This window comes from Cibotium barometz, chromosome 47, assembly GCF_041138505.1.
Source record: "Cibotium barometz isolate CiBa-2024 chromosome 47, ASM4113850v1, whole genome shotgun sequence".
Classification (NCBI taxonomy): domain Eukaryota; kingdom Viridiplantae; phylum Streptophyta; class Polypodiopsida; order Cyatheales; family Cibotiaceae; genus Cibotium; species Cibotium barometz.
In genome coordinates, this window is record NC_141092.1 from 1,024,929 (window position 1) to 1,040,296 (window position 15,368).

The 15,368-nt window shown below is 37.3% G+C and overlaps 2 protein-coding genes across 2 annotated transcripts; one reads left to right on the forward strand and one right to left on the reverse strand.

Moving 5' to 3' along the window:
* The first annotated feature begins 11,448 nt into the window (after positions 1 to 11,448).
* Positions 11,449 to 13,364, forward strand: LOC147611248 (uncharacterized). Its single transcript, XM_086784870.1, has 5 exons — positions 11,449 to 12,072; positions 12,176 to 12,304; positions 12,854 to 12,966; positions 13,050 to 13,133; positions 13,226 to 13,364. The coding sequence occupies exons 1-4, from the start codon at positions 11,583 to 11,585 to the stop codon at positions 13,125 to 13,127; spliced, it is 810 nt and encodes a 269-aa protein (XP_086640996.1). The 5' UTR covers positions 11,449 to 11,582; the 3' UTR covers positions 13,128 to 13,133; positions 13,226 to 13,364.
* Positions 13,212 to 14,264, reverse strand: LOC147611249 (uncharacterized). Its single transcript, XM_086784850.1, has 3 exons — positions 13,939 to 14,264; positions 13,725 to 13,823; positions 13,212 to 13,643 (listed from the first exon to the last, which is right to left on the reverse strand). The coding sequence occupies exons 1-3, from the start codon at positions 14,032 to 14,034 to the stop codon at positions 13,212 to 13,214; spliced, it is 627 nt and encodes a 208-aa protein (XP_086640976.1). The 5' UTR covers positions 14,035 to 14,264.
* Between the last annotated feature and the right edge of the window lie 1,104 nt (positions 14,265 to 15,368).

A 15,368-nucleotide genomic window follows, 5' to 3' on the forward strand; every position in this document is an offset into this window, starting at 1 on the left:
CTTCTTCATCATCTTCTACTTCATTTGCCAGATGTATGCCTTGTGCCCACAAAGCTCTTTTCTCCTTTGGCATAAATATAGTAGATGTCATGGGTAAAGTCTGTTTCTAGTTCCCCTGTTTCAAGATCACCATATTAGCTCCCCAATCTTGCTGTAACTTAGCCTGCCTAAACCAGGGTCTTCCAAGGAGCATTGGGTAGGCCAAGTTCCCTGATTGAGTACTACAAAGTTGACCATAAACTTCAATCCTGCAATGAAGATCTCCTGGTTTTTTAGCAAACCTAAAGGTTCTAAAGGTTGTAATCTCCTCTGATCAGCCATTTTAACCTGAAAAGGTGCTGGATGCAACTTTTGGCTCCCAAATTGAATATAAACTGACTCAGGAAGTATATTAACTCCTGATCCACCATCCAAAAGAACTCCATGTATGGGCTGGCCCTGATATTTGACTGATATGGCAGGAACTTTGAAATCAACATCTTCCACCTGAACAATATTACTCATTGAAAAATTACTTTGAGGTGAATCAACACCTTTTCTCTGATGAAGAATTCTTTGAAACAGCAAATCTCTGAACCCTGGTACTAATGTCAGCAATTGGTCAAGAGAAATATGAATTTCTGAATGTAACAGAGCTTCATAGAGTGAGTCAACCATAGAAATTTCCTCTTCTCCTTTGTCCTGTCCTTGTTCTTCACAAACCCCTTCTATTTGTTCTAACAATAGTTCTTCCAAAGTTGGCTTCTTCTTGTCCAACTTCCTCTGAACCTTGATTCTAACTTTCTCCTGATCCACCCATTGAATTGGACCTTTATTCAACTTTGCAACTCTTGTCACTGCCAAGGCAATAATCTATTGTTTCCCATCCTTATCATTTGCATGGACTACACATCCAGAACAATCACAAGCAATATTCTCAACCATATCAGAGTTACTCTAAAACTGGTCCTCTATCACTGTCACTGCATTTAACTGAAGCTGGGCCCTGTCTATGGCCCTCTTTGTTTGTCACAATAAGTGCACTTCAATTCTCCTCTAAAATCAGATTGCCATGTTTGTCTATTGTTTCCCATCCTTACCATTTGCATGGACTCTTGTCACTGCCAAGGCAATAATCTATTGTTTCCCATCCTTATCATTTGCATGGACTACACATCCAGAACAATCACAAGCAATATTCTCAACCATATCAGAGTTACTCTGAAACTGGTCCTCTATCACTGTCACTGCATTTAACTGAAGCTGGGCCCTGTCTATGGCCCTCTTTGTTTGTCACAATAAGTGCACTTCAATTCTCCTCTAAAATCAGATTGCCATGTTTGTCTAGGCTGTGATCTGAACTGTCTATTTGGTCCTCTAGCTTAAGCAGGAAAGACTTGATTAGATGCTGCTTTGACCTTTGTACACCAGGGGAACTCTTCCTCTGAAATTTGGGTTACACCAGCAATTGGTTGTTGCTAAATGTCCTTCCTTTGAGCATATCTCACACACTGGTCTGTCATTTGTTAATACTGAGGCATACTTCAATGCTTTAAGCCTCTTTAACAGTTGTTCATCATCCAGTCCTTTCTTCTTCTTTTTGCCCTTATCTTTGGACTTAGAAGATTTCTTCTTCTTTTTCCTTTTCTGGCTAGTTGATTCATCATCTGAATCTGAGTCACTATTATATTCTGAATTATCATCAGAGCTCTCTGAGTCTGTGTCTCCATCACAGTCAGATTCCAGGTCTGAATCAAATCTCTTTTTCTTTTGCTTCTTCTTGGTAACACCCAACCTCTTTTCTACTCTTACTACTCTGCTTGCACCAAAGCATCAAAACCTACAACAATGTCTACATTAGCCACTGCTGATCTAATTGTCTTCCTTAATCCATTCAGGAAATAAGAAGCTAACATTTCATTGGAAAGCCTATCTTCTCCTTCCAATCTTCGAGAGAGAACCCTGAACTTCTGAGCATAGTCCTCTACTAGCATTTATTTTTTTTGAAGATCTTTAATTTTATTTATGATGTCATTGGCTGTTTTCTCCCTTCTGAACCTGGCCAGAAAACTATCTCTCAAAGCATCAAAGTTTCCAAAACGTCCCAAACCATACTGGCTAAACCAATCCATTGCTGAGCCTTCTAAGGTAGCAGCAAACTGCCTCTTCTTCACCTCTCCCCCATAAAGTGTGTCATAGCCACTAGCCTCCCACCTTGTTTGGAATTGGGCTACATGGCAGTTATGGTCCTCCTTGGGTTTTCCCCTGAACTTTGTTGATCTCACCTTTGGGTTCTGTGCTGGTGGATTTTGAGGATTCATTGCTGCCCCTCTAACCGGCCTCCTTGCTAAGACTGGTAATGGTTGAAACTGCAACCTTCTCCTACTACTTCCCCTAATAACTCTATTCAACAAGGTTCCCCCAAGAAATGTCCTGAAAGTGCTTGAGAATACTGGTGGATTTTGAGCATCCCCAACACTCCCTACTTTTGCATTAACATTTGAATCACTATTTAAAATTGGAATGCCCGAATCTGATTGAGATTGTACCGAACTTGTCGGAATCCCTTCTCCTTGAACAGCATCCACAAACTGATCATGTACTTCTTCCTCATCATTAATATCCTCTGCTTCTTGATCCAATGTTTCCTCCTCTACATCTTCTTCCAAAACAGTCTCCAATGCTCCACTTGTTCTCGGAGGAAGTTCATAATCTGAATCATAATCATCACCTTCTTCATCATCATTTCTGCCTGTTAAAGCAGCATCAGCATCTCTGGCCCTTAACCTTGTATAATATCGTCTTGAATTTCCCGAATTATCTTCAGACATCCAAGGCTAGCGGTCCTCTGAATATGTCATATCCTCCCAGAACTCAGGGCATTCGAACTCGCAGGATCGCCAATGTGTACATGGCCCTCTAAAAGGTTATGTACAAGGCATTAATAAATAATACATCACTCAACACCACTCACAAAGCACATCAGAGCGCAGACTCTGATTCATCATGACAGCATAATGATTGCACAAACATCAAGAAAGACATAATAGATACTGAGCAAAAGACATAGCAGAACTTCTCCTTCATTCATTAGCGATCAGAATCAACGTTCCATCCATCTAATCCCTAGATGCAACTGTCAGGGTAATAACTACTCGGTTCAAATCCCAAAGGGTACATCCACATGTAACTAACCCCCAAGCCCTTTGACTAAGGTCTAAGAATTACATAAGAAAGCCCTAACAGCCTTAGATTTATAAAATCATTAGGCAACATTGTGAAGATAAAAAGATTGTGATACTCATAAATTACATTAAAAAAATACATGTTCTTGAGACCCCCCAAAAAATCATTGCTCCAAAAAATGTCATTACTTCAAAAAAATCATTACTCCAAAAAACATCGATAATTGTATTACTTAAAAAAAGAACAAAGTACATAGGCCCCCACCAACACAATGACAACATAGGGCATATGCAGCCATCATCAAGATGAAAACTTTATAAAATGTTTATTACAAACAATGAGGCAAACTACCATCAAAATAATCCGAAAGGCTAGATCATTCATCATTATCTCGCCATCGTCATCATCAACATCATCCTCGTCCCCATGATTGTATGCTCCCTCATCATCATCTTCTTCTAAGAACCAACCTAGTTAACATGGTTTTGGTCACCTGTCCTACCATAAAGCATTTTTCCATCTTGTTTTTTCATGTGATTTATATGCAACATAAGTATATATCTTATATATTAGGCATTTAAATATAAGATAAATTTTGAAATTAAGCAACAAATTCCCTTTGTGTAATAGAATATTTGTAAGCTCTCCCTACTCTCTTACTTGTTTGTGTTTTGTTAGATCCTTGCATAGATAAATGCATGCTTGCATGGATAAGTTTGATTATATGCTTCTTTCTCTCTCATGAGATTACCTTCTATCCACCTCTTGTGAGATTGAATCATTGTGTAGGAACCTTCTTCTTACCTCCATCTAGGGGAAGAAAGATCTTCTTCCACACCCATGGCTATGGAATCTCAATGTGAAAATGGAGTGAGGATGATGATGATGGGCTAGAACACCCACAAGTAGGAAGTTGGCTTTTGTGACTCTACGACAAAGCTCCCAATGACACTTGTTTTGGTATAAGCAAAGTAATCTTCAATTTGAATATACTTGACACACTGCCCTTGGAGGACTTTTTAAGCAAAAACTTTCGAGAATCAGATCATTACAATGGCTAGAATCATCATCTGCATTTTCTATTTTCTTTGAAAAACATATAGTTATATATAAAAATATAAAAATATGTATATATATTTAATGTTCAAGTAAGCAGATAATGAACTATTAAATTTTATTTAATTTTCTATCCAAATAAGAGGATAATGAGCTATTATATTTTCTTTTAAAAAAAGATTTACCACTATAATAGATGGCTAAGAGAAATGATGATGCTATATCCATTTACTGTTGATCATCCTCCCAAGGGGGAAACTATTGATCATCCTAAGGAAGAAAATATCGATTGTCCCAGGGATGGACTACATACAATATATTCCTAGTGACCACATTTTTCCATTCCACATGTACTCAATCACGCATTAATGGTCTCTAATTCAACCCTATACCGACAGCTGAGATGTCTTCCAATTGTTTTGAGGAGAAAATATCTACCCTCTCTCATCTACTTAAGCAAGTAGTGCCTTGGATGATATTGGAAGGGGTCTATGTGTGGTCACCATTATACCATTTATCTTATCCTCCCTACTAGTGCATTGGTCTATGTGTGGTCACCATTATACCATTTATCTTATCCTCCCTACTAGTGCATTGGTCTACCAAAGAATGAAGGTACAGGAACCCCATTTATTCCTTTTCTCACTCGTTTATTAATCAATTGATTGCACTTCATCACTCTATCCTCTAATTATCGTGACATTTGACCTCACTTCTAGCATTAGATTGCCCATATGCTCTTATATACATCATCTTCTAATGAACTTGCATTGTTGTCAACCCTCTATGAATGAATATCTCCTACCAATTAGTTTGCTGCACATATTTCTTATGAGTAGGCTCATGTAAGGATATCATTTTCTTTCTCCTAATTATTCACATTTTACCAGTGGATTCTTGTCCACCCACTGGACCTATCTCCATGGTAACTTCATCAGTAAGATCAAATTTCCATGGCAATAAACCTATAGCAACATTGGACACTTCCCTCTTAGAGATATTTTGCAAACTTGGATAACATCCCAAATATCTCCCTTCCAAAAATTCATGATATCTGGCACTCTCAAAGCAAAGAGCTTGTCATGCCAGTGGTGCAAGCATTTGCCAACGCCACATACTTTATACCGCTGTTAGATGCCAACCAACTTCTATGGACTGATTTTGAGAAATTATCTCTAGGTATCAAAATACTTGTCAATAGTCTCCATTGCATGCATCATGGCAATTGATGTATGCAATGGTCACTAGTCTCCATTAATCAGTAGAAATTAGCTCTAAGCATCAAATACTAGTCTCTACTACATGCATTATTGTCACTAGTCTCCACTACATCTCCACTCCATGCATTATTAAAGAAAAGCATTAATTGATTGTACATCAAAATAAAAATTGTTGCTAGATAGTACAATAAAATAAAACTTTATCATATATTCTCCCCAGTGTGCTACTCATGCGTGCCACCACACTATCCATGTTTCTAGCAGAATATATGTGTTGTTTACATGTCCATCTTTTCGCCATACATAGAGGTTCTTCGGCCTAATGGGATAGAGTGTTTTTTCATTGTTTGCATCATATCTTGAACTTGTCTTGCCATTCTAGAGGAACACACTTACTCACATATGTTTTTGTAAAATTTTCTCCCAATGAAACAAGCATGACCTTTATTTTCCCCTAAGCAATTTATTTGGACCACCATTTAATATTGTCTTGACTATAAGCCAATTTATTTTCCCCTAAGCAATTTATTTGGACCACCATTTAATATTGTCTTGATTGTAAGCCAATTTTCTTGGGCCTCATTGGACATAAACTTCCCTAAATTAGCCTTGAGGTACCCCTCCTTTTCCATGATGTTGTTAATTAGTCTCAAAAATAGGGTTTGGGAATCAATATCTTGTACTGTAAAGTTTGCACAATTATCTGAACTCTTGCGTAAATGGGTTGTGTTAATAGTGACCTCATGTGTCCTCCAGACATGCTCATCATATTTACCCTCGATTCCTTCTCCTCTTTGACACGACTCTCTGTGTAAGGAATCTTAATTCTCATCATATGCAAAAGGAATCTCTTTAACTTGTTTAATTTCTAAAACCATTTCAAACGTTGACCTTAATGAACTCTTTGGTGACATTTGGTTGAGTAAGGCAATCATACTTTGTGCATCCTCATCGCTCTTGACCACAACTTGCTTCTCATATTTTAATAATCTGTCCCCTCTCTAACAATAAAATTCTCACCAAATTGAATATCAAGATGGAACACCCTTTCTTCTCCCCTTCTTATAGCAAGATTCTTAAAGATAAATCATCAGAATCCACTACTCCATACAATTGATGTGCAATCTAATAGAGCCTTCCTTCATCCCAAATGATTTATTGAGATGATCTATATAATCACCTCTATCACCCCATTTATTGTTGTTATCTTGTTGTTATTAATTGAGTAGTGACAGTTTTATCCTCACTAAACAAGTAAGGGAGCTCCACTGATGTAAAAAAAAAGTGAGTTAGACAATGCTCTCACCTATGCTCATAGCATTGCAACATGAGACTACAACAAAGGAGGAGAGATGACAATAGTAAAATTAATTAGATTTATGTATATTAAGAGATTAATTGGTTTTTACATTTTTTATGGTGAGGTTTATATTTCCCATTTGAAATAAGGGTTTTGTTTGTATGTGGGCTAGAAACCCTCCGTGAGATTTCCCCTTGACCAATAGTGGCTTCAATCGAAACTATCATAGTAAAATTTTGTTTAGGGAGGGTGCTCAAATTTGAGGGATTCTTACCTTAATTTCATAACAAACGGTGGCCTAAAGATGGGTGGTGGTAAGGGTCATGAAAGAGATAAGCTTGGGTGGATTGTGCCATGCATACAAGGATGGGGTGGGATCATGATGTGGCTGCATGCTAGGGTAGTGGTAATGCCTAGCAGCTCCAAGGAAGTGTGAAGTGTGGCTAGGAGTGCTTGGAGGCATGGGGAAATTGGCTAGAAGAGGGCCATAGGGCTGGCACCTAGGGTAGCCATGGATGCAAGGACAATGTGTGGAGGGTTTAACAGCGAGATGTGGGTTGGACTTATCTATATCATGCCTTTGAGACCCTCCTTGTGTAGCCTTCATGTGCTGGCTAATGACACCATGAACTTAATGCCTACCTACTCCTCATTGTCATGTAGTTTCTTGTCATGAATTTTGAAGTTCTATGGCTTTGTAATCATCATTCTCATATATGTTGGGTTGCCCCACCAAAACTATCATGCCCCTTTGGAATGCATGTAGCTACCTTAAATGTGAATCACATCTTTGATTTGCACATCTGTGATCCACACTTTTACTTTTTGTGCCTTTCTTCTTGTGATGATTGAGTAAGAGGAGTTTTTATTTTTTGTCTAAATTTTGATATAGCTTAACCATGTGTGAGAAATCACGAAAAGAAAAGAAGAAGATAAAGATGAGGGTTCCCTAAATGTTTCCATTTTAATCTATCTCCTAACCTTATAGAGAGTTCAACCTACTGCTCAATGTATTCATCTTGATGGCCATGACATTTTAAATTATCAAGAAATAAGCATCTCCATGTCATACCAGTAGAAGTTTTAATAGCCATGCCATTAAAAGATGTCAAGCAACAAGTATCTCCATGTCATACCATTAGAAATTTAATATCCATGCCATTAAAAAATTCCGAGTGTGGCCTTGCATATGATTATAAGGAATCCCTTCTAATGTTGTGTGTTTTTTTATCAATACAAAACTTGTCTTGGAGTTCAATATAGGAGTTGAAAGCTAACTAATAAGAATGCCTCCTATAAGTTAATGCGTTTAAAATATCATACCTCAGTTTATGTTGGTGTTGTTAGTAGTGGCTATAGTGCTTTTTTCTTGACTATGGAAAGGTCCAAAAAGGAGAAGATCGACATAAGCAAATACTAAAGGAAATAAGAAGTTAAAAAATGTAAGATTCCTCCCCAGTCTTCGAGGTATACAGGAGTAAGAATCTCCCTTTCTGATCTTATAATTATTCCCTCTCTAAAATAAAAGAAAGTTTCTGTTTAAAAAAGGAAGACCCTTTTTCCTAGAATACTTCTCAGGAGTCCCACCTGTTTTAAGGATTTAGAACAATGAGTTCAGAAGTGAGAATCGGTGTTTTGGATACCAAGGTTTTGGTTTTCATTCGAGTATGGCCCAAAAGAAGTTCTTTATCTCTTGGGGAGTATAAGAAGTTATCCCCCAGATATTGTGACCTTATATCTGAATTCAATGAAAGTAGGTGACAGCCTATAAGTTTCTTTTATCTCCTCATCTCAAAATTATTAATGCCTTCTATAGAAAAATGTGTCAAACTCAAATCATGGAAAGACGGTAAAACTTCAGTGGCAAGTTACCATTGGCTTCTAGGTTACGCTAGCTCCTTCCTTTATATAAGTCGTAACTTTTACTTGTCGCTCACAGTAATCTTACTCCCATCAATCTCCTTTCTTTCTTAATCTCCTTCATGGCTTGGCAACAAGAACTAGTTTTATCCATGATGATTTCTCACCTTCAAGACGCAAGAGAGTCTGTGAAGAAAGACTTTATAGAACAGTATGAGCGCTCACTTTTTCCTCACCTAGGAACTTCTGTAGCGCAGACCAAATGGCGGACCTATCAAAACATAACTAGGGTAACACCCTGGGGTCAGCAGCACTTTCGTAACAATGTCCGCTTGGCCATGGTTATTGAAGCTTTGGGTTTGGGTCCCCGATACTACTGCATCATGAGATCAAGGCATCTTGGGTTTTCTGAGCGGGTCTTCTTACTGGCGTGTTTTCTTCCTTATGAGAAGATATGCCTTTATCCCGTTTTTGGCTTGCCTCTCAGAGGTCCTTTTGTTAGATCACCTCATACCAGTGAGATAGGTGCGGCAATAACTAGCAGAATCATTCCCATAGATGAGTTACCCTATACTTGTGCAGCTTGTGAGTGCTGCTTTTGTGACCATATGATGGACGAGCTTATGGAAGTGTAAAGAGTTCTTCTATCTTTACTGTATAAGTTCCGAGAATGAATAAAGTTTAAATCTTGTTCTTATCTTGCTTTCTTTAAGACTTTTCTTGGTGGTTAATCTTGATTAAAATTTTTCTCTAAGTCTCATATTCGTGCATCTTGCGAAATTATCCCAGTTTGCGAGATGAGGACATCTCGCATTTTTTAAGTGGGGTAGAATGTAAGATTCCTCCCCCAACTCCTTTTTGATGTCTAGTATCTTCCCCTGTAATCAATCCTTCTTCAGAAATATAAAGACCTTGTTTCTAACTGTTTTAGCCTAGAGAGAGAAAATTATTTTAGAGAGAGAATATTCAGATTATGAATATTTTTAGATAGAAAAATAACTCATCTTATTAAAATAAGTTCCCCTGAAACAGAAATTCAAAAAGAATTTTCCAATGTGCAATTGGAATTAATTGGAAATAGGTATAAAGAACCTTAGTCTAAGGGTCTAGATTTTCAGAAATTTTTGGATTATGGTCCAATTAAGGTTCTTATGGGCCAATAGCATCAATCCATGTGTAGGGAGGAGATAAATCCAAATTGTAAAAGAAGATACCCAAAAATGAGTAAATGCTCACATAAGATGAAGAGTTGAAAATGTACAAGGTTTATTAGTAAAAAACTATGAACAATAAAATTTTGACACATATGTAAGGAAGGAGAGTTCTTTAAAGAAGGTTCATATTTCACATAAGATGAAGAGTTGAAAATGTACAAGGTTTATTAGTAAAAAACTATGAGCAATAAAATTTTGACACATATGTAAGGAAGGAGAGTTCTTTAAAGAAGGTGCATATTTCACATAAGATGAAGAGTTGAAAATGTACAAGGTTTATTAGTAAAAAACTATGAGCAATAAAATCTTGACACATATGTAAGGAAGGGGAGTTCTTTAAAGAAGGTGCATATTTCACATAAGATGAAGAGTTGAAAATGTACAAGGTTTATTAGTAAAAAAACTATGAGCAATAGAATTTTGACACTTATGTAAGGAAGGGGAGTTCTTTAAAGGAGGTGCATATTTCACATGCTTGAATGAGTTTTAAACTCAAAAATAATGTGATATTTTTATCTCTCATATCTCTTGAACCAAACCAAATCAAAATGGAACCAAATCGAATCAAAAAGTAACCAAACTAGGTTCAAATCTAGTCTAAATTCAACCAAACTGACTTGGAAAATTCTAGAATCAATTTGTTTGGTTAGGAGCTCAATTCCTCCTATAAATAGAAGCCTTCCCTTGTTGAAAAAAATATAGTGTCTTATGCATTGTTACTCTACTCTACCTAAGCCAAGAACTGTGAATTCTTTAATAATTCACTAGTTTTTGATACTTCTCTCTTTCTTCAAATCCCCATTGGTGGCTCCATCAACATACTAAACCAATTGATTGGTTGGGGGCCTCTACCGTGATCAAAGAATCAAGCAAATTATAAGATAAGTATAGTGAATTTTGATCTTTTCTATAATTTCTCAATGATTCTCTCTTCTCAACCCCTCTCAAGCTTGAGAAGCTTAATTGATATGGTTTTTGAAATGCTATTGAAGTTAATTAATTAATGATAGTAAAGAATTACATAAAATTCTATTTATATTTAATTCTAATGGTTTTTCTCTCTCTCACTTAAGAAATGATCATACTCATGACCCTTTTTCAATCCAAATGAAGCTTTTCATAAGGCTTTTCCTTAATCCAAGATTAAGCTATGCTTGAGGTAAAATTAATGGCTTTTTTCTATACTTTTAGTTTATGTTTATCGATGATTCAATCCATTATGGATTGATGATCCAATTAGAGACCATTCTAATTATTTCCTTAATGATAAGCCTTATCCCTTAGAAAAAATTGAGACTTATCAGTCATAGTAGCGGAGCTATGGCAAAATTTTTATAGAAATTACGCATAAAATAATTTCATTCAAAGCATAAAAAGAGGCATTAGGGAAAAAGGGAGCTCATTTTGGGGCCTTTTACGGTTTGAAAAAATAAGCTCTCAACCAATGAACAGAGGGCCAACGTAACGTTGCAAATTCACAAAAATAAAAGAAAATAGATAAAAGAAACAATATTTTATGTAGGTACAAGCGTGCTACATTAATGTGGAGATTGGTTTTTTATTCTCACAAGATCTTTGGACATGAAGATAGAATCTAGTCTGACATTTTCTCTGACAAGGGCCTTCCCGCTTCCACCTCCCTTTGAACTTTGAATTGTTGTGCTGCCTTTCCTTCGAAAGGTCTACCATTCTACACCACTACCTCATTGTGCAGTAACCTCTTCTTTTCCAAAACTGCTCCCTTGATCCAGTTTGGCTTAGAGTAAGATGTTTCTTGTCAACTATCTGTCTGCCTACTTTCTCTTTCTTGAAACTTCACTTTGTTATCTTGTTTACATTACTTTGCTGTGGTTACAGATTCACAAGGTATCCATGGTGAATAAAAACTATGGTCGTTCTTGTGGAAGACGTTCTGTGGATGATAATGCTATGAAGGCAGAATTATACCACACATCCTTACCCCGTCGACCTGCTTCTTCTATTTCTTCGGTAGACAATTCAAGTACAGTCAAAACGGAAGGAACTTGGGAAAGGTTTACTGTTTCGAAAGGAGCATGGGTGCTCATGCAACCTAGAAAAAGAAAGAGACCCCAGACAAAAAATATTTTCTTGGCATCATGGAAGGGAAGAGTACGAGATTTTAAAATCACCAGAGGAAAGATATCGGTGAAAGAAGTTTTGATTCAGCATGTGTACATGCATAAAGAACTTGTCTTGCGAGACTATCCAAATGATCTTCCGCAACACAGGCCTAATTGTATATTTTTCTATTGTGGTTTGGTTCTTTATGAGGTGCATGGATTTTTAAGACAAAGCTTTCTTTCTTTGCTTATTGATATTCTTGTGATATTTTATTTCAGATTTATACCCTTCATCGTATGAGACATGGCAAAACATCGATTGTATTCTGGGATTTATAGATGTTTTGCATGGATCGATAGGAGAACAACAATACGAAGGTCGATGTGCAACAGAGCTAGCTCAATCCGGTATATTTTTTACTGATCATTTTTATCAGTTGCTGGACAATGCAAACACACATGGTGTGTTAAGAAAACAAGACCTTCCAGCATGGAATTCAGTGGATTGGCCTCTCCCACATTTTAGTGTTACAGAGGCATACAGAGCCAAGCTTTTCAAAGAAGTACAGAAAGCTCTTAGGCCCAATATTGCCACAAGGATAATAAAAATTTCTTTGTGCATGCCTCTCACAGTTTTTGTAGACTTGTTTAATACCTTTCCAGTGAAGGTTTCAAAAACAATGTTCACAGTTAAAGCAACAAGTCTGGCATGCATGCCACAATTTTTGGATAAAGGTTGGGATAAGAAGACATGTAGTTCAGTGTTTTGTGAGGTTGTCCAACCTTCTATGCAACTGAAGTACATGGTTGCATCACAAAATTTTATTTTTTCTTTTTATTATAAGCGCAGTCGAATGCTAGGTACAAAACTAGTCCCTATGGATTAAGATGAAGATTCTTTTGGTGCAGAAAATAAACTTCTTGATATTGATGTTGTTGAGAATGGTGATGTGCTAGTCAATATCACATTAAGACAATGCTGCTCCCTAGCTCAATTGCGCAATGACATTCTATTTGAGACAGAAGGTTCTATTTCAAAGGACTTTTTATTTATCTACAACAATAAGAAGGTATACCATGTGACTTATCCTAGTCTCATTAAGCACTGCTATTAGTTTACTTTACCCTATTGTTTCATATTGCTTTTTTGCAGGTGCTCAAAAGAAGAGAGAGATCAATAAAATGCAAAGACATTGAAAATTTTAAAATTGAGATAACACAGACTCCATAAACAAAGGTATTATATTCAGAAATGTAAAATTCTGTACAGAAGTGTTTAATTACATATGTAGAACATATTCTTGACAACAATTTTCTATTTATCTACAGGTTGATCTAGAGGCTGCTCTACATGGTCCAACCTCACCGTATCATCTTTATTTGGAGAATCTACTTTCTGTTGCTCCATCTTGTCGTGTACAGTCTCTTGGTGCTGCTCCATTGTCTCCTCTACTACCCTTGGAGCATCTGTTTGCTGTTGCTCCATCATTTCCTCAATAACATCAGCAGCAACAGGTCCTTGTTCTTGTGGCTTCTCCTCATCAGCACTAGGTCCTTGTTCTTGTGGCACCACATCTGCATCATCTGTGTCATCAAGGTGTATGACACCTTCTCGGACTTTAGAGCTCTCACCTAACTCGACAGTAGCTGGTACAATAGGTTTGGGGAAGGCATACTTCAAAAACTTCCAAATTATATCAGCTCTGAAACTATACACGTAGCTCGAGTTGAAGCTATCTTCTCTCATCTGCAATGAGATATGATGATTTAGAACACTTTGTACCAATATCAAATTTTTTGAAGCTAAATGAAAATTATTTTTTCTTACAAGCTCTGGCTGTCCTATCTCAAAATAGCTTGAAAGTATATATTTGGCACTAATCAGCACTCTCCAGCCACAGCTACTTGAATCATCTTGTTGTGGTGTCTGGATAGTTGGAAAGATATGTTAGAAACTGTTAATGTCTGAACAAAATAAAATTATTCAATAAGTTCAAAGGCATAGCATGAAATAGACATCAGTAGAGGGAGCAACTTTCTACCTCTAAATCTATTGGCTCTATTGAATCCAAAAGATTGACATTAGGAGGACACTGATCCAATGCATCTAGAAGTCTTCTAATACAACTGCAATACATATAATTCAGTTAGTTTGCATTAAATCCAAATAATGAAGTTTAAAGTTAAAAATAGCACACAAACCACTTACAATTTAACCTCTCTGTGTGTGTTTCTAAGAGAGTTGAATAAAAAGCATTGCTTCTGCTGGATGTCAATAGAAGCAAAGCTCCAGTGGTCACTGCATAAGGAAAAAAGCATTAAGAAATCAAAGGCTACAAGAGTACTCAATCTTGAAGGAAAATCCCAAAAGAAGCAGCCACACACATACTTGTTATGGTATGGAAGTAGCAAAATATCAACATGATCAAAATCACAGTGTCTGAACCAATTGGAAATATCCATGGGAGTTTCCTTTGGATCTCTTAACTTGAAGGAAATTGCAGGATCAATAATATAAACTGTATGCTGTACAGCATGGTTCAGCCAGCTTCTCATCATGCTACATTGGACAAAACAATAATTAAGGTAAGGTGTAAGGGAGGAGGTACAATAAGGATTGTTTTGCAAACAAATGTAAAATAAAAGACACTTACTAGAGCATTGCAAGAATGATAGTATCTGAGCAATACTCATTCTTATGAGCCAATGCTGCCAAGCATGCTCTTGTCAAGTCAAAATTATTCTCTGAAAAATCATCTTCAATATGGACAACTATGTTAGGGCCCAGCTCCTGCAACCTTCTCTGTATCTGTAGCTCCATCTGTACAGTCTCCACATTTATAGCAGACTTGGATTCCTCTATTTGCTGCTTCAGTGACTCCTCATAAGCAGCTTTCCCTCTGGTGCTCATTGAGTGGGTCACTTCAACAACCTTCACCTTGTCTGCCTTCAATTTCCTTGTAGGTGGAATTAATAATATGTCTCTCATTTTAATGTCCTGCCATTCCACAGGATGGACCAGCTTGTCATACCTCCACCTCACTCTGGACAATGTGTTGAAGTCCTTGGCCATCAGAGTTACCCTGTGAGCATGGGCTGCTACAAGCATTGCATCTTCAAAGTACTTCTCCAAGTAATCCTCTGCCATTTCCTGTAAGGAAAGAATGGCAGTCCTGTTCCACCTGAAACCAAGGTGCCAGCTATCACAGATTTCTCTCACTAGCCTCTGAAAAGGTGCCTTGGGGATTGCAAAGCCTATAGCTTTTTGCTGTTTCCTGATCTCCTTTAGCACACCAGCAGAATGCTTTAACCTCTTGGACTTTTGCTGTAGCATGCTCATTGGCTTCCCCTTCCTGCCATGTGCAACTCTTCCTTTTGTAGGCACAGTAGATTCCTTGACATCAGCCCCAGCTGCTGCTGCTGCAAGCCCTGGCCCCTTGCCAGACCTCCTTGCAGTTGCCTTGGTTCTTGC

Bases quoted from the DNA above. Each gene is read 5' to 3' on its own strand.
- LOC147611249 (XM_086784850.1), bottom strand. From the start codon at position 14,034: ATGTATTGCAGTTGTATTAGAAGACTTCTAGATGCATTGGATCAGTGT. The intron at 13,824-13,938 runs GTAGAAAGTTGC...CCAACTATCCAG, and splicing joins TAGAGCCAATAGATTTAGAG to ACACCACAACAAGATGATTC. The intron at 13,644-13,724 runs GTAAGAAAAAAT...ATCTCATTGCAG, and splicing joins AGATAGGACAGCCAGAGCTT to ATGAGAGAAGATAGCTTCAA.
- LOC147611248 (XM_086784870.1), top strand. From the start codon at position 11,583: ATGTTTCTTGTCAACTATCTGTCTGCCTACTTTCTCTTTCTTGAAACT. The intron at 12,305-12,853 runs GTATATTTTTTA...GTGATGTGCTAG, and splicing joins AACAGAGCTAGCTCAATCCG to TCAATATCACATTAAGACAA. The intron at 12,967-13,049 runs GTATACCATGTG...GCTTTTTTGCAG, and splicing joins TTATCTACAACAATAAGAAG to GTGCTCAAAAGAAGAGAGAG.